This window comes from Xyrauchen texanus, chromosome 10 (genome assembly GCF_025860055.1).
Source record: "Xyrauchen texanus isolate HMW12.3.18 chromosome 10, RBS_HiC_50CHRs, whole genome shotgun sequence".
Classification (NCBI taxonomy): Eukaryota; Metazoa; Chordata; class Actinopteri; order Cypriniformes; family Catostomidae; genus Xyrauchen; species Xyrauchen texanus.
Window position 1 is genome coordinate 20,153,184 of NC_068285.1, and position 24,248 is coordinate 20,177,431.

The following is a 24,248-nucleotide window of genomic DNA, read 5'->3' on the forward strand; positions in this document are numbered from 1 at the left end:
CGCCTCTTAAAGGGATAGTTCACCCAAAAATGACATTTGAGTCAAACTCTACTTCCCCTCAGGTCTTTTCCACAGCTGAAAGACACCTTAAAAGACACCTTTAAGAGAATGTCAAGGCTGCACTTCTCCATACAAAACATTAGAAGGGCAATAAAAGTAATCCATATGATTTTCATTGAATAATAACTTAAAAGTCAATCCATTCCTCACACGAAGCGGTCGCAGGGCTTCAGAATACATTAGAATAAACCGATGATCCATGTTATCTCAGCATGATTTGAGAATGTTGATTTTTTTTTTTATTGACCTTTTCTATAAAGGAGACAATCTCTCAAATTGACTTTCATTTGATTAGTGATATAACTTAAATAAGTTAAAATCCCAGATTTTTAATGGAGACTAACACTTTTGAGACACACTGTATATACACACATATACATGTGTTAATATTATATAGAGTAGTGAACTTCTATATGCTGCCAGACACACATTGATTGAGATTAATGCAGAATAATGAATGGTTGTTAGATTCCTTAAGCATTTAATCACAATTTGCTTGAAAACCACTAAAAGCTCAATAGGAAATCCAGCACATATTGTGCATCGAACTTGTTCTTTGTCACTTAAATACACCCATGCCATCTCCATCCACAGTGAATGAACTGAACTTTGCCTATTAAGCACTCTTTGCCCCAAAAGAAACGGGACACTCCCAAAGAGACCAGATCAAGCCCCACTCCACTTTGTTTGTTCACACTGGCTCACAATCCGGATTAATTTCCAAATCCGATTTGAAGACTGGCACTCTCACTGCTTGGATCAAACCCTTGTATTAGGAAACATTCTGCTTAACACCAGCTTAGAGGTGGATGCATCGCTTCTTTCTAAGGGGTCTTTGAATCTAAACACAAAAAGGTGTAAACTCACACACACACACACACACACACACACATGTTGTGTTTCCATGTTTTATGGGGACTTTCCATAGACATAATGGTTTTAATACTGTACAAACTTTATATTCTATCCCCTAAACCTAACCCTCACAGAAAACTTTCTGCATTTTTACATTTTCAAAAAACATAATTTAGTATGATTTATAAGCTGTTTTCCTCATGGGGACCGACAAAATGTCCCCACAAGGTCAAAAATTTCGGGTTTTACTATCCTTATGGGGACATTTGGTCCCCACAAAGTGATAAATACATGCTCACACACACACACACACACACACACACACACACACACACACACACACACACACACACACACACACACACACACACACACACCCCTTGCTTTTCTCACTGCTGAAAGTTAGAAAGTGCCATATTTTCATCCAAACAATACATTCCTTCCTCTTCACACTTTCAGTTCTCCCCAGTTTTTTTTTTTTTTTAGCATTAAGCAGCGTGAAAAATCAGGAGCAAACCCCTGAATTAATAATGATATAAAGAAGCACTGGGATTCACTTAAGCCTATGGACACATTTACATCTTTTTGGACTGAATGACTTCATTTTTTACTCTGAGTTACAGTGGTTACAGAGAGAATCCATCTTAATGCACACTCTAAATTTGCATAAAGTAGGGATGTTTCTATTTTCTTACACGCATTAAACATTATTCATAAAGGGGTAACACCAAATCACATGGCAAGAATGGTGGGAAGCATTCTATATTTGGTGATTATGTATACTCACAGCCTCAAATGATTCTCATGTACTATTTAGATGAAGATAGAATCTATCTAGTAAAGACTTTCAGACTGCAATGAAATTAGTTTTTAATGCCAATTTATGCACAAAAGGGAACAAAACTGAACCAAGTTATTGAAAGAATGAACTTAAAAACATACTTTTATGCAATTCAGTCAAACTACTTTAAAGCACAGCGGTGACTTTGAGAAATCAGCCTAAAGCCTTACAATTTCAGAACCTTGCATTTTAGTTTGATGGTTTCAAACTAATACAGTCATGGCAATATGAATGAAAAAAATAAATAAAAATAAATTCTGCCTCTGTTCAGTCCCTCAAACAACAAGAGGGTTAAAAAGATCATCAGGATTGTGACAATGTTACATAAATCAGTGAAAAAGATGCAGTAAGGTGGAATAATTATTAATATTCTGGGGTGATTTATTTCTCTCAAGTTGGAAAGAAAAACAATTTATTTAAAAAAAAAAAAAATCTCATTGAATTATATATAAATAAAAACTATAGAAAAAGGGAAACCAATTTGTCCTGCTTCCCACAGTTTTTCTGGGGACTGGTACACTTGATTGTCTTGCCTCGACACCGATTGCACATGATTAAAATAGACACCATGAGTGTATGAATTCAGGCAGGTATGCTGAAAGGTGATGAGATGACAGGCAAACACAATAAAGCTGAGGGTACCTGTATTGTATTTTTTTAATAACATGTTTCGATATTGTAACAGCAATCTGTTTTTCTACCAGGTAAAAATCATTGAAAATTCCAAACCAAAAAGCAAAATGAAAACAAAAGTTTATTTCAAACAACTGAGGCTCTTTGCTACTCGCCAAATGATAACTCACTTTAACACAGTGAAAGGATCTCATTCAACACATTATTATTCAAACAAATTATAAAAATAGATTGCATTTTCAAATACATATTTACAGTATCAAACAGATCAGAATGATACACAATGCAAAAGGGGGAATCGAGCCTTATTCAGTTATGAAAACAGTAAAGGGCTGTTAAACCGTGCAATGCAGTATGTCTTTGTCATCTAAAATTTGAAGTGATTATTAATTTGGAATACACCATGTTCTTATAAGATATGGCTGCAGAAATGATAAATCGGTCTCTCTTTCTGAATCCATTTTTGTATTTGTAAAACGCAGAAAGTGAGTGAAAAAAGAGCTCCTAAGCCAGGTTCCTAAACCTTTTATAATCCATTTTCTAAAAACCAAGAACAAACTAATATGGGAAAATCAAAAAGCCTGTCATCGGTATTGCACATTTGAGTTTGTAACAAAAAGATCGACTAAAGTGTTATGAACGTGATTTGCATCGATCTGATTCTAAGATCAATTCGTGAATGTTCTGAATTAGGGTTTCTCTCAGTACTGCTTAAACACAGATTTTCAGTTTGCAACCAAGTCTTGTTCACATGCTCGCGTCACATAGCGAAATGTAATAGTCTAAATTAAATAACACTAGAACATTCTGAACATTCTTTTTAAAGAACAACCACTTGCATTGTACAAAACGCCAGCATCAAGTAATACACATGTCCGAGATAATCGGACAACCGCCACTGCAGCGGGTAATGCAAGTCTGTAAGTGTATGTAAATCTCCATCACATCCGCTCACTCACAGACAACATTTCAAAGTGCGGAAAAACACCCCCAATAAAATACATAAACAAAATCAAGTAGCATTTTGATGACATGACAACAGCATGTCCAGATTCAGTGCTATGCTATGTAAGGGATAATTCACCCAATTGATGACAATTCTGTCATCATTTGCTCACCCTCAACCCCAAAAATGTTAGGCAGTATGTTAGCATCAGTTACCATTCACTTCCATTTTCTGGATAAAAATTGCAATGACTGTAAATGGTGACTGAGGTTATCATTCTGCCTAAAATCTCCTTTTGTGTTCCATGGGGGAAAAAAGTCAAATGGGTTTTAACAACAAAAGGATGAGTAAATGATGATTCATTTTTTTGGGTTGGAAGATCCCTTTAAGCATACTATTTCTGCATTCATATACCAAAATGAGCTCCAGTATGCAAGTATCTCAAAACACAAATCAATTCTCTAATAAATATGTTAAGTTTAAGTCATGGAAGCTGCAGTTTAAACATTGTCCAGTGAGGACAGAGGAACAAAGAAAAATGTTATATAATATAGATGTCAGACAAAACTAAATTAAACTCTGAAATTCATTTCAAAACACAAGAGTTTAAGCTATTTATGAGGAGAAAGTGAAAAGAAAAGGTAAACATGAAAAATCAGACATAGTAGTCAAATGAAGGAAAACACAGAAAAAGCTGGGAATTACATATTATTTAAGATTCCTTACATCAGTAGTTCACTTATTTCCTGAAGATTCAGCAAGAACTTTGCTGAGTGAAAGGTCTATGACTTGGCAACATGCTCTTGGTTTTGTCCACTTTACAAGAGTATCAGTGGCTATAATGCATGAGTTCATTTGCCTGGTTTAAGAAAACAGACTTACAACCCTTTTGGTTGCACCAGGATCAGTCCAAGTCAAACTGCCCTGCTCTGGGTCAGTGGTGGGGTGGGGGGGGGGTGCTAAGCACCAGTCCTATTAAAAGGGGCAGAGCTGTGTAAAGGTCATTGTTGGACAGTGGAAGAAAAAGCAGGTGAAATTGGCACACAGGTTGTTTTAAAGGAACTCTCTCTTCTTGTGATATTGTCTCTCAGAAAAAGGAACTTAGTTTGTGGAAGTACTGCAAATAACCATTTTTCACCCAAAGAGAAGATCAGGAAGAGGAAAAAGGGGAAGATTAGGAAGAACACTGCCATTTCAGTAACTAAATGATCACCTCCTGACTGTTGAATGGCCTGCTGGGTAATTATGACAACAGACGTCAATGTGTTTGTCCTCTTTAAGCCAGGGCACTGCTGAGGTTCTGGGGTATGTGGTTAAGAGTGTGTGTGTGTATCAGACCTGGACTCCGCGACCATGCATCTGGATAACCTGTGCTCTGAGAGTCTGTATGGCAGACAGGATCTGTTTCTGGTGCTCCAGAGAAGTGATGCCGAGACTCAACACATCCCTGTAAAACAGCAGAGCGAGTTATACACAACAAAATAAGCTAGATACCTAATCAAAATAGTCTGAAACAGTGTCTCCCCCCCACAAGTCTGGGTCTAGGACAAGGCTAAAACAGTAATTTCTGTACATAAAATGCATTTGAGGTAGAAAAATACAATTATTTCCAAGTCAGTTTTAATGTGACCTTCATAGAACAAAAAGAAAGAAAACGTGATATAGTGTACAGTTATCAATTGAGTTGCTATAGTAATGACTGGTACTTTTTTATTTTAATATCAGCTTGAAGTACCTGTACTTTTGACATCTCACATCTAAAATAAATCTAAGAAAATGCATTACTCACTGAACAGTCATGCGGGCCACTGACTCTAGATAACAGTATCCCGCAGCAGTGAAGTTGTCTTTGTAGCGGCCCATGTCTACAGCTTCCAACCACTCGCCAACTGAACTAAATGAAGGGAAGGAGGGAAGAGTTCGTTCTGCTAGTGATACAGATGAGCCCAGAGTCCTTGAGAAACAAAGAGAGATAGATTTACTTTTCAGAGTGAGAAACATAAGCTCTTGTAAGAAACATACTACATATTAGCACTTCTGTAATTAAAAGATACGAAGAATACCAAATTCTGTGAATTAATTGAATACCAGCCATATGGAAAACTAGAATAAGCACATAATGTATTCATATATTGTAAGCAGCTATACCCAAAAAGTCTGTTATAGAAAGAAAATAATAATAAAAAAATAAATAAAGAAGAATTTGAAACTTGACAAATGAGAAAAACAGTACCGGCGTCCCAGCGTGGAGGAGCCGATGTTGTCTGGGCTCCTGATGGTCTTGCTGAGAGCGCTATGGATCTGGGTGAAGGTGGGTCTCTCTGTTCTCTCCTTCTGCCAGCAGTCCAACATAAGCTGGTGGAGAGACGGCGGGCAATTCACAGGAGCGGGTAACCGGAACCCGTCTTCTATAGCTTTAATTACCTGCAAAATGTATACACATAAATCACACACAAACATAAATCCAGAGTGATGGAGCATTTGGACTAATAGAAGGCAAATATATAAATGTTAATCCCATTGCTGGTTCTCTGTCAAGACATCTCATTTTATTAGTCTCCATCCAACCAGTATTACCATTATGATTATTGATATTTCTGCGAGAAGTTAGCAAACTAAAATGAATGTCTCGATGCATGATGCATTTCAAAATGTGTCCCTGACTGGTCTCGTGAAATAAAAATACTAAATATCCTTTCATTAAATAAAGTAACTATTAAAAAGTGACACAAGTGGTATAACATAGAATGTATAAAATGAAAGGTTCTTGCTTTGAATGCATCAATGCCTTTGACTCTTGTTAAGGATGACTTTCACATGCAATCAGAATAATATAGCCATAAACAATAGTCCTCTTTTGTGTAATAGCTTTACATGCCGAGGCTCTTTATTTCACAAAGACGTAATAGTTCCAAATGTGTTTTGTCTCACATCACAGAGGAGAAGAGGAGAAAATATTCTAAGTCTTCTGACGCCACACGATAGCAAGTCCACTTAAGTGCCTAAGTGTCGGTCTGTTTCTCACATTGAAGCTTGTAGCTTTCTTGAAATCTTCAGTCCCCATTCATTGTAATTGCATGGGAAAGAGTGACCAGCACATTCTTTAGAATATCCCATTTTGTGTTCCAGAGAAGAAAGTCATACAGGTTTAGAATGGCATTAAGGTGAGTACTATCATTGATGACAGAATTAATTTTTGAGTAAACTATCCCTTTAAGTAGTGAGTTTTGCTTTCTGTTGAGGTTATTTATTTATTTGATTTTCATGATGCTTTTTCTCACAATTGTCAGAAATTATATTTATGTTGTTCAAAAAGCATAATGTCCTTCAGACTGGTATTGTTTATGTTCGAGAGAGGATGACTATCTTTGCAGCAGGCGTGCAAAGAAGGCCACACGCCGTGCAAGTTCGGAGTCTGATTAGTCACAGAGCTCAAGTGGACTTGAAGTCAAAGGTCTTTAAAGGCCCCTCGCTTAAGCTATTATAACATTTTTATACAAATGCATATATTCTCACTTCACACTGAAAAATCCCATCCTACCAATAGAGAGAGGCAAGAAAAAGGGGAGGAGGATGAAAAAATAAATAAATAAATAAAAAAATCACAAAAATGTAAAAGAGGATTTCTAGGGAGATCTAAAGCAGAGCAAAAAGAAGCCTCCCGAAAGAGAGAGAGAAACAGAGAAGAGGTTTGGAAAGCAACACCAGAAGCATAGGGAGGGTGGCAATACATAGGAAGAGATAAAGACACAGACATACATCTTGGTTGCCCATGTCCCAGTACGGTCTCTCCCCGAAGGACATTACTTCCCACATGACAATACCAAAGCTCCATACATCAGAGGCTGAGCTGTAGCGATGGTACTGAATGGCCTCTGGGGCCGTCCAGAGCACCAAACTCTTCCCTCCGTGCTGAGAGAGAAAGAGGGAGAAAATCAGAGAGAGAGAGAGAGAGAGAGAGAGAGAGAGAGAGAGAGAGAGAGAGAGAGAGAGAGAGAGAGAGAGAGAGATCCTTTTATGTTAGATATTGATCTACACAATTGGTACAAATGGACACAACCTTTAGAATTACTACTATTAATCACCCATTTGTTATTTAGCCAGTACACTTTACAGTAAAGATTACAGAAGCAATCCCCCCTTGAAATGAATAAATCTCTTGCAGAGTTTGATGTCCAATTCTTTAACCACTAGGCTAAAACAGAGACTGTAGTCTTGCCAAATAGGACGTGTTCCAACAACTTTTGTTGGTCTTGGAACAATATTCATGTGAAACAAATATGGCCCTAACCTCTAAGCCCAACCCTAACCCTAAATTAATCAGAGTAAATTTATTAGTTGATAATAATGTTGTTCAGGTGGAAACTCCAGCCTCAACCCCAACCTTAAACTCAACTGTAGACTGGCTGAAAGGATTATTGATCCAGGAACAACTCAAGGAAAAATGTGGCAATTCCTTCTTAAAAATAATATAAAGCGATATTACAGTACGAGTACATTGTGTCTTGATCTTGAATTCTGCATTCATCTTATAATAGAAGCATAAAGCATTGAGGCATTCTTAACATACACCCACAGACAGTGTAGCACTCGCATGAAAAAAAAAACCATGAAAGTTTGATGAAAACTAAGATAAGAGCTTTGCTGTGACTTTTAGAGAAATATGCTGACTACTTTTGGCTCTTTAAACTCATTGGGAATCCTTTCAGAGAGCTGGGTTGCATAATGGTAAGATTCTTACTAGTGTGCTGTAGACCGCCTCAATCTTGTCGTCCTGTAGTGGTCTGAAACCTGACACTTTGCAGACCAGGCTGCTGTTAACTAGAACTTTGTGAGCGGCAAGTCTGCGATGGATGAAGCCCATCTCTGTCAGATACTTCATACCAGACGCCACTCCACTCAACAGATCTACCAGCTGAAGAACAGTCAGCTGACCCTCGTGTTTCTGTGAGGAAAAAGGAGGAAAAGAAAGAAGGAAAGCATGCCACAAAGGTGGTAAAAAATTGGCATTAAAAGCAAAAGGGAGGATAAAGAGTAGACAAAGTGGCCAAATGTGAAAGGAAGAAGAAAGAATCAAAGGAAGGAAGGAGGGAAGGAAAAAAATTAGAGAAGGAAGGAGATAAGGAAGGAAGTATAAGAAGGAAGGAGAGAAGTAGAGAAGTAAGGGAGGAAGTAGAGAAGGATGGAAGAAGAAAAGAAGGGAGAGAGGAGGTAGGGAAGGAAATGTGGAAGTAGAGAAGGGAGGAGGGGAGAAAGGAAGCAGAGAAGTACATAAGGAAGTATAGAGGGAAGGAAGTGGAAAATGAAGGATAGAAGGAATAAATAAATAATTAAGGAGGGAAAGAAGTAGAGCAGGAAGGGAGGAAGTGGAGCAGGATGGAAGGAAGGAAACAAAAAAGGTATGGAGGAGGTGCAGAAGGAAGAAAGGAAAAGAGGAAGAAAGTGGAGAAGGAAATAAGGGAGAAAGGAAGTATAGAAGGAAGCAGAAATGAAAGGAAGTAGAGAAGGAAGGATGGAAAGAAAAAAGAAAGAGAAAAAGATTATCAAATCACATCTGTTGGTTTCAGTATTGTACCTTAAATATTACATATGCACAGTTTACTACCTCAGCATTTAGTATTTGATGTATCCATGTAATGTAATAATACTTTTACAATCAGCAGAACAAACACACACAAAAACACACACATGCAGTCTAGCTCTTACCCGCAGGAAAGAGTCAAGTGACCCATTGGCCATGCTCTCCACCACAGTCATCATAGTGTTGCCTATAGCAAAACATACAGATATATCAAAAGTTTGAATGATGGTGAGGAGGACATGGAAAAAACAACTGCATTAAGCTACTGTGGGAACTATGCCTATTTGACCACAGAATGCCACAACTGACCCCATAATCCCATCTGTTACATGTGTACTTCCTGTGAATGTTAGACAGTGAGTGATAGACAGTGTCCCACAGAATGACGAGGGAAGGACGCACCATTAGGTAGGCGGGTAGCAGTAATTCCCCTGGTGATGGAAGAAAGAGTGTGTGAGAGAGAGAGGGATGAAGAAAGAAATGGTGAAACTGATCCCTCAATCACAGACACAGACTCCAACGATCTAGAGCATTCAATGAACAGCCCAATAATCAGCAGTGTGTGCTATCAGTCTGGTCAATTTACCATCCCCTTTCTCCATCACACCTCCTGGAGGGAGGTGCTGACATGCCTGACCAACCCCAATCAGAGAACCTCCTGCTGCGCTGTCAGCTCTGGGTCATTCCCTCTGAGCTGTGGAGATGTACAACCCAGACAGGTGGATGGAAAGATGAGATGAAGAGAAGTGTGGAGGGTGTGAAGCTTTCAGGAGTTAAACAGCAGGAAAAAAAAATGGAGATTTGCAGGTGGAGGAGGAAAAGTCAGGGAGAAAGATTAGAGTCATTAAGGGGGCTTGCAGTGATTTGACCACCAATTACTCAAACCTGCACATCTGGTACTGCGCTCCCCACACATAAACATACAGGCTAATTAAAAAAAATGTATTCTTCTCTCTAAAATGCCAATGATTACATAATTTTTACTCTTCATTTTAAAACACCACAATTAAAACAAGAACAATTGTGTTTTGATGACAAATCACAAGATAACATTTTTTTTTATTTCTGAAGAGCAAGAAAAAATAAGTTATCCAGACATACTCTACATTTCACAAAACTCCCTCCCAAATTCATACTTTATTTACTTAAACTAGGCTGCAAAAATCAGTCATTCAGAAGTTACATTACTAGTCATGATGTCACAACCATGAGTACATTAACATTGCTAATATATGATTAGTTGAGAGGCGTAAATGTAGCTAAATCAATGTGTTTACAAATGAAAACAAATAAGTATAGACATGACCACAGTTAAAATGACTAACAGTTAAACAAGAGTCAGGAAGAAGGCGGAAATATTTATGTAAAACTAAATTACAACTGGTGATGGTGCAAAAACCTTGACATATAATAATATAAGTGGATTTTAGGGTTTTTGAATATATCAGGAACACCTGTACACCTACTTATTTACTCAATTATCTAATCAGACAATCGTGTGGCAGCAGTTCAATGCATAAAATAATGCCGATATGGGTCAGGTTCATCAGTTAATGTTCAAATTAACCATCAGAATGGGGAAAAAATGTGATCAGTGATTTAGATCATGGCATGATTCTTGGTGCCAGACTGGCTGGTTTGAGTTTCTGTAACTGCGGATCTCCTGGGATCAGCAACGGTATCTAGTTTATCAGAATGGTGCCAAAAACTAAAAACATCCAGTGAGTGGTAGTTCTGCGGATGCAAACGCCTTGTTGATGAGAGAGGTTACAGAGAATGGCAACACTGTTTCGAGCTGACAGAAAGTCTACGGTAACTCAGATAGTCACTCTGTAAAATTGTAGTGAGTAGAAAAGCATTTCAGAATGCACAACTGACAAATCTTAAGGTGGATGACAACAACACAAGATGATCATATTGGGCACTTTATAAGGACCATAGAAAGTGCTCGGTGAGTGTAATACGGTGGCCCAGGGCTGCACAGCGCAACCAAATTACAAAGCAAATTAAAGCTGAAAACACAATGGAAATAAGCCACAACACAACAAAAATGACAAAGCACAAGGAAATAGGTCACAATAAATGAAATTAACACAAAACACAATGAAAGTAAGCTGCAAAATTAATTAATTATAAGATATATATATATATATATATATATATATATATATATATATATATATATATATATATATATATGAATAAAACTATTTTAAGCTTTGTGGCAATCTGACTTTATACAGGCAAGATGGTCAGCGCGTCACAAGAAAAGTTCCACGGACAACACCTAATGGGTATATACCATATATTCTGTATATAGTGGCATAATTTTGTTGTATTGTGGCTTCATTTCGTTGTGCAGTGGCTACATTTCTTTTTTTTTTCTTTCGTTGTGTTCGATTTGCTAATTTGTTGTTCAGCCACTGGGTCAGCCATAAAAAAAATTAAAATAAATAAATAAATAAATAAATAAATATATATTATACATATATATATATATATATATATACACACATATATATTAATATTTTTAATGATATTGCATAAAAAGAATAATCATAATGGAATTTTCTTCAAATGGTCTTTTGTCATCATGCAATCATATACAATCCCCAACACTCTCAATCCGGTCTCTTCGTGCATGCTTTTCTATCAGTCTTATGTGGTGGAATCAATATGAAGTCACAATTCATTCAAGAATTACTTCAGCAGTATTTCACAAAGTCCCAGACTAATATCAGTGCTGGTAGTTCTTTAATTCAGCAAATCTGCTCTAGTTCTCCTTCCCCTCGAGTCTCTCCACAACACCATCATCCCTCATCCCTCATCCCTTTCGGCAAGAACACGGTAGGCAAATCCATCTAGCCGTTTTATCCAGGAATGTCACATCTATCAATCCAAAGATGGATCAGTTCTCCTCTCCCTATACTTTTCCACCCTCAGCCAAGATTTCCTCCATCACGCTGTTGACTGCGAGCTACTGGTTATATTTAAGCTTGATGCTCATTAGCTCCTTGATGATCCCTACTTCCCCTAGTTCTTTGCCTTTCATGGTCCTGTGAGAAATCATCTCCTTTCTCTGTTTTTTTTTCATTCATTTATTGTATGCTTTGTCTCTACTGACCTCTGGTGATGACTCCCTCCAGACGCACAATGTTGGCATGATCGAACTGTCCCAGAATTCCTGCCTCGCTGAGGAACGAGCGTCTCTGTTTCTCTGAGCAGCCCGCACGAAGGGTCTTTATGTCCACGGGTAACTCGCGTTTGCTGGGTAGCTTCAGGCAACCCCGACACACTTCCCCAAAGTCTCCTGCACAGGGCAAATTTAATGCACAGCCATGAACCAATACATAGCACTTGCTAGTCAGTTGAGGGTGGTATTAAGGGGAGGGCATTTTCATTACAGATAGCATTTGATTGGAAAAAAAATCTGTGTAGTGCAAGATGGGTCATCAATATCTGGCCCATTTTCCAGAAAGGGAAAAACTGTACATTTTAAATGCACATTTCTGCTAAAGGTTCATTTTAGAAACTAAAATCTTCAAAAGCTTCAAAGTTTACAGACAATGACCTAAATGGCACAAAACCGTACAGAGCATGTCTTATGATGTAGACATAAACAATAAGGACAGATAAAAGATGGCTACATTGTTTCATCATTATAAACACACAGCACTGAACATGTCTTCAAACTGGCAATAGAACAGAATGAATTTTCAAGAACAGAGGGAGGATGATGAGAAATATGAAAGAAAAGGGGCCTTTTGATGTCTGGTACCTGTATGGACTATTCTCTCTATCTTGATGCTAGAGATGTCCAGCTCTTTGGCAAAGGCGTGAACAGCCTGAAGCAGATCTTCACACGTTTCTGGGTCAATATATGTCCGTCTGGTTGGGATTTTAACTGAAAAGCACAAAATACATGCACACCATGATTAAATAAACGTCATGATTAGAATTCAATAACTTGCCACACAATGAACGACAGCGAAATCTACAGCAGTGCAAGGAGGCTATCCAGTCTTAACATAGGTCTTTTACATACAGATGTCTTAAATGGACAGTATTTGAAAGGGGTAAGAGAAAGAGACAACATTGCCACAACATCTTTTGACACATTGCATGAAATAAAATCATTTTTCACCGTGTTAAAAAAAAATCACTCATCATCAAGAATGAAATTGCAGAATAGTTAGTATTATCTTTGTAATATGTTATAATCTTTTGGGCTCTAATGTTTGCTGGCCTACTCATAACAGTAGTCTGACTCTGAAATGTACTTACAACTCAACATCGACCCGAACCAGACCGGGGTCTCAACTTCACAGTCTCATAACAGCTTATTGATCGCAACCTCACATACATACATACACCCATATTAAAGACTAAAATTACAAAGCAAATGAAAGGTCCTCCATTCCATCATGAATGAGAGTGCGGCTCAGGATCGAAGACCTCTTCCCCAGGAATGAGGTTTTTGTAGCACATGCAGTATTCTGCATAATGGCATTATGACTATGATTTAGGGCCAGACACAGTTCACATTTTCCTGATTTCTGTTTGGGTTTGCTATATGAGATTAACCAACTGAACCACAGAGGAGATGCTGTGAAAATGCTTCTATTTTTTTCTCTCTCTCTCTCTCTCTCTCATATATATATATCTATATCTATCTATCTATCTATCTATCTATCTATCTATCTATCTATATATATATATATATATATATATATATATATATATATATATATATATATATATATATATAAACTCAGCAAAGAAAAGAAACGTCCTCTCATATTCAACTGCTTTTATTTTCCGCAGACTTAACATGTGTAAATATTTGTATGAACATAAAAAGCTTCAACAACTAAGATATAAACTGAGCAAGTTTCACAGACATGTGACTAACAGAAATTGAATACTGTGTCAATGAACAAAGGGGAGAGGGAGCAAAATAGTCAGTCAGTATCTGGTGTGCTGGAGTTTTGTTTCAACTCTGCTTCAACACATTTGGAGTAATCATGGACACATTGATTAGCTGGTTCAGGTACGTTTAATTAGAGTTGGAGCTAAACTCTGCAGGACATTGGCCCTCCTGTAACTGAGTTTGACACCATTGGTGTATGCACTCTTCTCACCCATTGGAAATGTGATAGTCAATTAAAAGTGAAAATACATCTGCACAAAATTGTTGGAAAAATTACTTGTGTCATGCACAAAGTAGATGTCCTAAATGCCTTGCCAAAACTATAGTTTGCTAATATGAAATCTGTGGATTGGTTAATTAAATGAGATTTAATGACTTCAATGTAAATGTATGTAAACTTCTGACTTCAACTGCATGCATATATATAACAAACTATAGTTCTGGCAAGTCGAAAAGGACATCTACTTTGTGCATGACACAAGTAATTTTTTAATTGACTATATCACAATTCCAGTTGGTCAGGAGTTTATATACACCAAGCTAACTGTGCCTTTAATCAGCTTTCCAGAAAATGATTAATTTAGCTTCTGATAGGCTGTGGAGTCAATTGGTGGTGTACCTGTGGATGTATTTTAAGGCCTACTTTCAAACTCTTTGCTTAAAAACATGGAAAAATCTATAGAAATGGAACCAGTCTAGTTCATCCTTGGAAGCAATTTCCAAATGACTCTAGGTACCACATTCATCTGTACAAACAATAGTACGCAAGTATAAACACCATGGGACCACGCAGCCATCATACCGCTCAGGAAGGAGACACATTCGGTCTCCTAGTGATGAACGTAGTTTGGTGTGAAAAGTGAAAATCAATTCCATAACAACAGCAAAGGACCTTGTGAAGATGCTGGAGGAAACAGATAGACAAGTATCTATATCCACAGTAAAACAAGTCCTATATCAACATAACCAGAAAGGCTAGCAAGGAAGAAGCCACTGCTCCAAAACTGACATAAAAAGCCAGACTATAAGTTTGCAAGTGTACATGGGGACAAAGATATTATGTTTGGGATAAATGTCCTCTGGTCTAATGAAACAAAAATTGAACTGTTTCGACATTATGTAGTCATTCGTTATGTTTGAAGGAAAACGGGTGAGACCTGCGAAGTCGAAGATCCCAACCATGAAGCATGGGGGTGGCAGCATCATGTTGTGGGGGTGCTTTGCTGCAGGAGGGACTTCACAAAATATATGGTATCATGAGGAAGGAAAATCATGTAGTTACATCTTGTCACAAATGGGTCTTCCAAATGGACAATGACCCCATGCATACCTCCAATGTAGTGGCAAAATGGCTTAAGGACAACAAAGTCAAGGTATTGGAGTGGCTATCAAGCCATATTTGCTTTGTAAGCTCTGACCTCAGTCCGATAGAACTTTTGTGGGCACAACTGAAAAAGCATGTGTGAGCAAGGAGGCCTACAAACCTGACTCAGTTACACCAGTTCTGTCTGGAGGAATGGGACAAAATTCCAGCAACTTATTGTGAGAATCTTGTGGAAGGTTACCCAAAACGATTTAAAGAGTTAAACAATTTAAAGGCAATGCTACCAAAGACTAAAAAAGTGTATGTAAACTTGAAATAAATCATTCTCTCTACTATTATTCTGACATTTCACATTCTTAAAATAAAAAAGTGATCCTCAGTGACCTATGACAGGGATAGTTTTCTACGATTAAATATCAGGAATTGTGAAAAACTGAGTTTAAATGTATTTGGCTGAGGTGTATGTAAACTTCTGTCTTCAACTGTGTGTGTGTGTGTGTGTGTATATACAGGTCCTTCTCAAAAAATTTGCATATTGTGATAAAGGTCATTATTTTCCATAATGTAATGATAAAAATTAAACTTTCATATATTTTAGATTCATTGCACACCAACAGAAATATTTCAGGTCTTTTACTGTTTTAATACTGATGATTTTGGCATACAGCTCATGAAAACCCAGAATTCCTATCTCAAAAAATTAGCATATTTCATCCGACCAATAAAAGAAGTGTTTTTAATACCAAAAAAAAAGTCAACCTTCAAATAATTATGTTCAGTTATACACTCAATACTTGGTCGGGAATCCTTTTGCAGAAATGACTGCTTCAGTGCGGCGTGGCATGGAGGCAATCAGCCTGTGGCACTGCTGAGGTGTTATGGAGGCCCAGGATGCTTCGATAGCGGCCTTAAGCTCATCCAGAGTGTTGGGTCTTGCGTCTCTCAACTTTCTCTTCACAATATCCCACAGATTCTCTATGGGGTTCAGGTCAGGAGAGTTGGCAGGCCAATTGAGCACAGTAATACCATGGTCAGTAAACCATTTACCAGTGGTTTTGGCACTGTGAGCAGGTGCCAGGTCGTGCTGAAAAAAGAAATCTTCATCTCCATAAAGCTTTTCAGCAGATGGAAGCATGAAATGCTCCAAAATCTCCTGATAGTTAGCTGCATTGACCTTGCCCTTGATAAAACACAGTGGACCAACACCAGCAGCTGACATGGCACCCCAGACCATCACTGACTGTGGGTACTTGACACTGGACTTCAGGCATTTTGGCATTTCCTTCTCCCCAGTCTTCCTCCAGACTCTGGCACCTTGATTTCCGAATGACATGCAAAATTTGCTTTCATCCGAAAAAAGTACTTTGGACCACTGAGCAACAGTCCAGTGCTGCTTCTCTGTAGCCCAGGTCAGGCGCTTCTGCCGCTGTTTCTGGTTCAAAAGTGGCTTGACCTGGGGAATGCGGGGATGTTGCTACTCCAGACTCAGTCCACTGCTTCCGCGAGGTCCCCAAGGTCTGGAATCGGTCCTTCTCCACAATCTTCCTCAGGGTCCGGTCACCTCTTCTCGTTGTGGAGCGTTTTTGCCACACTTTTTCCTTCCCACAGACTTCCCACTGAGGTGCCTTGATACAGCACTCTGGGAACAGCCTATTTGTTCAGAAATTTCTTTCTGTGTCTTACCCTCTTGCTTGAGGGTGTCAATGATGGCCTTCTGGACAGCAGTCAGGTCGGCAGTCTTACCCATGATTGCGGTTTTGAGTAATGAAACAGACTGGGAGTTTTTAAAAGCCTCAGGAATCTTTTGCAGGTGTTTAGAGTTAATTAGTTGATTCAGATGATTAGGTTAATAGCTCGTTTAGAGACCCTTTTCATGATATGCTAATTTTTTGAGATAGGAATTTTGGGTTTTCATGAGCTGTATGCCAAAATCATCAGTATTAAAACAATAAAAGACCTGAAATATTTCAGTTGGTGTGCAATGAATCTAAAATATATGAAAGTTAAATTTTTATCATTACATTATGGAAAATAATGACCTTTATCACAATATGCTAATTTTTTGAGAAGGACCTGTATATACACATATACATATATACACATATACACATATATACACATATACATATACACATACTATGCTGTGCAAAAGTCTTAGGCACATAAGATGTTTCACAGAAACATTTGTCTTAAGATGGTTCGCAAAGACTTTTATATCATATATCTCTGGGCTTTCAGTTAACACAGTCAATATCACAAATTTGCTTACATTTGATTAGTGATCAAGAAATAGTGCCGCATTTTTGCAGACATATTAGTTTTTTATATGTTTTTAGACTAGTTTTAGTTTTTAGACTAAAACATGACAGACTTTTGGATTCCGATGTACATGCATCTGAGTGTGCATAATCTAATGTATTAAATCCACTCATATTAAACCAAAATAAGTGCACAGTTGCCTGGTACCACACACACACACACACACACACACACACACACCGCGCGCGCACACACGCACACACGCACACACAAAAGCCGGAGGCCTCAGTGATGGTATAATGACAACTAAGCACTGATCCCTACCAGTGTTTCTAGGTCATCCAAAAATACGCTTATAAAACAAACAGCATGCACTAGCAGGGTGAGAAAGAGAGTGTCCTTTTAGAAGCAAGTTGTGTTCCGGATGAAAGTACAAATCTGTTAAACAAATGGTGGTAGGAGACACAAAGATCACACATTAAGTCACCAGAGAACTAAGCCCAGGTTGATACAATAGAGAAAGAAAGAGTTTCTTATTGCTCATTATTTGGGATGATATTGAATGGATTTGTTTCTTGAACAAAATATATTGGGGAGGCCAGGGCAGTTGTTACAAGGGCTCAGTAACTGTACGGGTTTGAGTCAAACCACAAATAAAACAAATATGTTTGATGGCCTAAACAACAATTTGACTTGTTTGTTACTTTTTACACAATAGCAACATCTGGCCAGAGTTTGATTATGCTTTGAAAGAAAAGAGGGATAACTAGGTGTCACATACACTATAGAGCAGTCTCTTATTTTAACTAATTTTTGAGGGAGATTTTTGCCACTTTAATTGAACAGAGACAATACAGAGGAGACAAGATACTAAGGGAGAGTGAGAGGGGAAATGGGATTGGGGCATTACACAGGCTGGATTAAAACTCCTGCATCTGCTATATGAGCACAATGGCATCATGCATGAAGCATGCACTCTAACTGCTAGGGCATGGCCCGGGTATACAGTATAGCTGTATTTGGCTGCGGTCAGTATAATTTTCACAAAAAGTAAAGTTTTCACAACTTCAACAACTCAATCGAATTCCAGGTCAGCATATTTTAGCAAACTCAGAAAATAACCACAACAATTCTAGGTGTTTATTCAGTACTGTGGTTAAATTGGTTAGGGATAAAGCCATGACTGAACCAGATTTTCCGTCACAGCATAATAGTAATGACTTAATGAATTTCTTTACTGATAAAATAGAAATCATCAGAAATAAAATTGGAATGATGTAATCAACTGTCACAGCACCTCAGAAAACAGTGTCTCATAAATTGCCTCATGAGCAACTTCAATCCTTCGCTGTCATAGGTAGTAAAGAGCTGTCAAAAATGATCGAAACATCAAAAGCAACAATATCTATGTTAGTATCCAATTAAGCTCTTAAATGAGGTGTTACCTGTAATCTCAGAACCTCTTCTTCACATTTTAACTCCTCGCTATCCTAAGGACATGTCCCAAGAAACTTTAAAATAGCAGTTATCAAACTGCTTCAGAAGCCACAGCTTGATCCTGGAGAATTGTTTAATTATAGACCCATTTCAAATCTTTTGTCAAAAATATTAGAAAACGTAGTAAGGGTTTGCAGTGAAGCCATTATCTGTATCTGTACTTGTTCATATGACAAAATGATCTGTATCTGTATTTGGAAAAAACCTGGTGTGGATGGGGCTTAAACCGTAAGTGCATTAAAATTAAATGAAACTCCCATCTTTAAATGTTACTCTTACGCTTATAGTTTCTATGAATAAAATATGCCTTGTGTATGCCTTTTCATAATAATAGGCTAATAATAATAATAATTATTACTATTATTATTACTATTTTACATTTACATTTATGCATTTGGCAGAAGCTTTTACCCAAAGCGACTTACAGTGCACTTATAACAAGGGACAATCCTCCCGGAGCAACCTGGAGTTAAGTGTCTTGCTCTAGGACACAATGGTGGTGGCTGTGGGGATCGAACCAGCGACCTTCTGATTAACAGTCATGTGCTTTTTTTCAAAATTTCACAATTCTCCAAATTAGCAGAGTGTATCAATGAAATCAAAGATTGGATGGCCAGAAATTTCCTTGTACTCAATTCCGACAAAACAGAGGTGCTAAATATTGGACCAAAAACCGTTACAAAATAAGCCACTAAAATATAATTTGACTCTTGATGGATGTACTTTTACGTCATCTTCTAAAGCGAAGAACTTTGGTGTTATATTTAATACCAATCTGTCTTTTGAAAATAAAATTTCCAATGTTTGTAGAATAGCTCAGAAATATTGCTTAGTTACAACACATGCTCTCTTTTGCTGATGCTGAAAACCTAATTAATGCGTTCAAGACCTCAAGACTAGATTATTGCAATGGGTTACTGGGAGGATGTCCTGCAAATTCAATAAATAAACTTCAATTGGTTCAAAATGCATTGTATTCATATCCCAAGGTGACCAGAGCCGGCTGGATCCAGCTCTGTTCCTGCTTGGTGTCGGACTCCACTGCTACATGTCGCTGAGTGATGACGACTACCTGCAGTGAGTGCCAGACAGACATCACTTCAGTCTACAACAATGGACTTCAGGGGATGAACAGATGCCAAATTCAAACGTAAGGCATGGGATACTTCATGTGCCACTGCCTGAACCTTGGTCTAAGGAAGGACCTCACTGAAATTACCTGTCGGCTGAACTGCGATACACCTCACTGATCTCTGCCTGCATCACCTTGGTCTAAAGATGGACTACACTCTTATAATGGAATACATAGACTATCAATTAATTGCCAACAAAAGCCTTCATGAAGACATCCTCACTATTTTTGCAACTTATTGTTGCAAAAACAATACACACATTTGAAGACATCCTCACTATGCAACATTTTAGTGCCTAAAACAGTACTGTGTGTGTGTGTGTATGTATGTATGTATATATATATTTTTTTTCTAAATATTTAAAGATAAATACTTATAATTATTTCATCATTATATATTGAATTATTGTTATTTTAGGGGATTTGACTAATTAATCAAGACACAGTGTAATTAACGTGCGTGCGCGCGCGCGCACACACACACACACATGTTGGTCTACCTATCATTATGAGGACTTTCCATAGACATAATGACTTTTATACTGTACAAACTATAGATTCTATCCTCTAAACCTAACACAACCCCTAAACCTAACCCTCACAGAAAACCTTCTGCATTTTTACATTTTCAATAAAACATTGTTTAGTATGATTTTTAAATGATTTGAATTATGGGGACACTAGAAATGTCCTCATAAATCACATTTATAGCATAATACCCTTGTAATTACTAATTTGTAACTTACAAAATTGTCCTCGTAAATCACAAAAACACGCGCACACACACACACACACACACACACACACACACACACACACACACACACACGTAGTGTTTCCATGTTTTATGGGGACTTTCCATAGACATAATGTTTTTTATACTGTACAAACTTCTATCTATCCCCTAAACCTAACACAACCCCTAAACCTAACCCTCACAGAAAACATTCTGCATTTTTACATTTTCAAAAAACATAATTTAGTATGATTTATAAGCTGTTTTCCTCATGGGGACCGACAAAATGTCCCCACAAGGTCAAAAATTTCGGGTTTTACTATCCTTATGGGGACATTTGGACCCCACAAAGTGATAAATACACGCTCACACACACACACACACACACACACACACACACACACACACACACACACACACACACACACACACACACACACACACACACACACACACACACACACACACACACACACACACACACACACACACACTATATTCATGCTGTTTTGCCAGAGGGTAACTATCCCCCACAGTGATTCTGGTTTCTCCCAAGGTTATTTTTCTCCATTAACCAACATCTTATGGAGTTTTGTGTTCCTTGCCACAGTCGCCTTTGATTTGCTCACTGGGTTTCTAAATACAATTATTATTTACTTATTTTTATATACAAATTACAATCAAATTTTAATCAAACTACACAATGATGAAGACTTCATAGATATTAAAGTTTAATTTTCTGTTAAAGCTTGATTTTCTGTAAAGCTGATTTGAAACAATGTGTGTTGTGAAAAGCGCTATACAAATAAAAATGACTTGATTAGTAGCAAAGCTAGTTACATTATTTTTAGGCTATATAGCATAAGTGGACTTAAATGTTAATGCACTGCCAATTTATCCGGCCCCAATCTCTCTTTTTCACTGATCACTCTATTCCCAACTCTGTTTTCCCCTTCTCATTCCCTCCATTCAAATCTCTATACCTGTGACGAGCCATATCCATTACCACCTTCTGAAATTAACCCGACAGTCAAATTGATTTGTGGAATCGATGCACATGTACAGTCTGTACAAAAACAAAGTGATACTCACATTGAAAGTACAGCTCATCATCTCCCTCCTGGCTGGCTTTACTGTAGCCACATTGTCTGTGAGGGGAGAGAAACAAAATGATGGGTAATGAAAAACAGAGCATAAAATGATCATAAAAAATTGCGTTACAGACAATAAAATTATAGCACACAGCCGCTACCAGCTGTAAGGAAACATCAGAACAACACTTAGTGAAAAAATGTGTTAATATTATTTATAAACAAGTCTGCATTAGGGCTCTTAACTAAATCAGCTTTGCTTCCTTAAGATATAATACATTTGCATTTCCCTTTGAGCTTATGAAAATATGAACCATCATTTTTGTTAATATTATATGTTTAAGAGCAAATATGAGGTCTTAGCTAAAACTTACAGTTCACAGCAGGGAAATTTAGAGGGTAAAGTTTTTTGTTGTTTTTTTTTTGGCACTGACATGTCAATGCTTTATGCTACTTTTATGATTCAATACTGTATTGCCAGCTCCCTGCTGATTCCCAACCCTAGTTGAGGTGTGCTGTTGAATCGCAGCTCTTAGTGTCAGTATGAGTAGAGTCAGGCCGCTGCAGGATCTGATGGTATTTGGGCGATTTTATGTTGTGGATTAGTGTGACACAGAGACATTGGGGAAAGACATGCACCACAGGAGGGATTCGAGAATAGAGACAGGGAGACACAGCAGGGGAGGAAAAGCACTCAAAAAAATTGAAGCTGAGAAGGTTTCGGTGACTCCAGGTTATTTGCTGAAGCTTGCACATTTGTCCAATAAGAAGTGTGTGTGTGTGTGAGAGAGTGAGAGAAAGAGAGCGAGAGAGAGAGAGAGAGAGAGAGAGAGAGAGAGAGTGTATGTGTGTCAGACATCTGATTAGAGCGATTAAAGCATTCACAATCTACTCTAAGGAGGTGGAGAGACGACAGGACAGAAATAGGCACATGCAGTTAAGAGAGACTACACACAGTGGCTCTCCAGAGTCTGGGATTCAAGCTCTCTGTTAGGAAACAGAGTGGCGAGACAGACAAGAGTAGGGAAGATGGGGAGAGACGCAGCAGGGGAGGAAGGGTAGTGGAGAAACGCAAGCATGCCTGTACCTGGGAGACAGCTGCGTGGAGGGAGGAAGAGGAGGAGGAAGAGTAGAGAAGGAGGTAGAGAGCAGCACCACGCGAGAAGGAGCTACATTGGAGGGTCTGGAGAAGCCACTAAAGAAGAGAGGGAGGAAGGGCCTTACTACCAACAGGAAGTACCTCTAATGAGTACAGGAAGTGCCTCAAACATTGTTTGCTCTCTAATGTAAACAATTACCAACAGTATGTACTCACTAAACTAAATGCAGCAAGTGCCTCACTAAGTAAATAAATCAGCCTCGGAAGGGCATTTGAAGGGAGAACAATCATGGCCACCATGTTGAAGCGTCATTCCAAACCGAAGGGCTCATAAATAGTTGCTTCGTAGGGCCCTTCTAAATGGGCATTTCCAGAGGATTCAACTGATGGACACTTTGCTACCAAGCGAACTGGAACCAGACAATACATCATATATCTGCAGGTTTGATATAAAGTTAACCAATTGCACCTCTAAACAAACTGGTTCTATAAACACAAATTCTGTGGTTTATAAAGGCTTTTGATTATTATAATAAACTTTAAAATATCTAAACCCTGGCTTACTGTTTACAAATGGCTTTTGCTCGTGTTGTTTTCCTGTAACTTCAGTTCTTCTTAAAAATACCCTCATGATATCCCAGGTGTGAATGATTTTCTTCCTTCAGCAGAATGCCTTTGTGCGATGGCAGCGCCTCTTTTGGCTTGGATAGATGATGTTAAAGTGTGTTCCAAATTACTGATATTTTTGAGCCCTACACCCTTCAACCCTCTGAAGCTTTCACTCAGGAGGGCACACACTGTGAAGCCATTAGAGCATAGGGAGGACCCCTTCAGAGTGGAATGCACCAATTTACGAGCACGGAAAGTGTATCACTACCAAAATAAAGTACCTTTTATGAGTTCAGGAAGTGCTTCAGAAATTGTTTACTCACTTAATTGAGAAGATTTAATGAGTACAGCAAGTACCTAAGAAAGTGTATATTATTTGCAGGAAGTTCCTTGATAAAGTGACAGCATCACTTTGTCATGCTAACTAAATTTTAACTTTTGTGGGTTAAGTGATAGCCTCTCAAAGAAGACAAAGAGCCATAAAACCTGAAGAGGAGTAAACCATGAGAGCATAACTGAAGTATAAAAGTATACTGAGAGTATAAGCTGTTTTAAAAGTCTGCCTCAATAGAAGAGGAATGGAGAAGGGAAGGATGTGGAGGGGTAGTGAAGTTCAGAAGAAAGTCAAAAGAATAACAGATCAGTGCAGGAAGAG

The 24,248-nt window shown here is 38.1% G+C and overlaps 1 protein-coding gene across 2 annotated transcripts in view; it reads right to left on the minus strand.

The window, feature by feature from the left end:
- Positions 1-4,316: 4,316 nt before the first annotated feature.
- LOC127650961 (ephrin type-A receptor 7-like) overlaps positions 4,317-24,248 on the minus strand; it is a 207,020-nt gene continuing 187,088 nt past the window's right edge. The window contains exons 9-18 of one of the 2 annotated variants that reach the window (XM_052136642.1): positions 22,973-23,080; positions 21,887-21,942; positions 12,695-12,820; positions 12,041-12,226; positions 9,042-9,103; positions 8,077-8,280; positions 7,095-7,247; positions 5,569-5,759; positions 5,125-5,289; positions 4,317-4,782 (exon numbers count right to left, since the gene is read on the minus strand). In XM_052136642.1, the coding sequence (XP_051992602.1) occupies positions 4,668-4,782; positions 5,125-5,289; positions 5,569-5,759; positions 7,095-7,247; positions 8,077-8,280; positions 9,042-9,103; positions 12,041-12,226; positions 12,695-12,820; positions 21,887-21,942; positions 22,973-23,080 (1,366 nt within the window). In that variant the 3' untranslated portion in view covers positions 4,317-4,667. The remainder of the gene's footprint in view (positions 4,783-5,124; positions 5,290-5,568; positions 5,760-7,094; positions 7,248-8,076; positions 8,281-9,041; positions 9,104-12,040; positions 12,227-12,694; positions 12,821-21,886; positions 21,943-22,972; positions 23,081-24,248) is intronic. The other variant, XM_052136643.1, reaches the window with a different exon arrangement.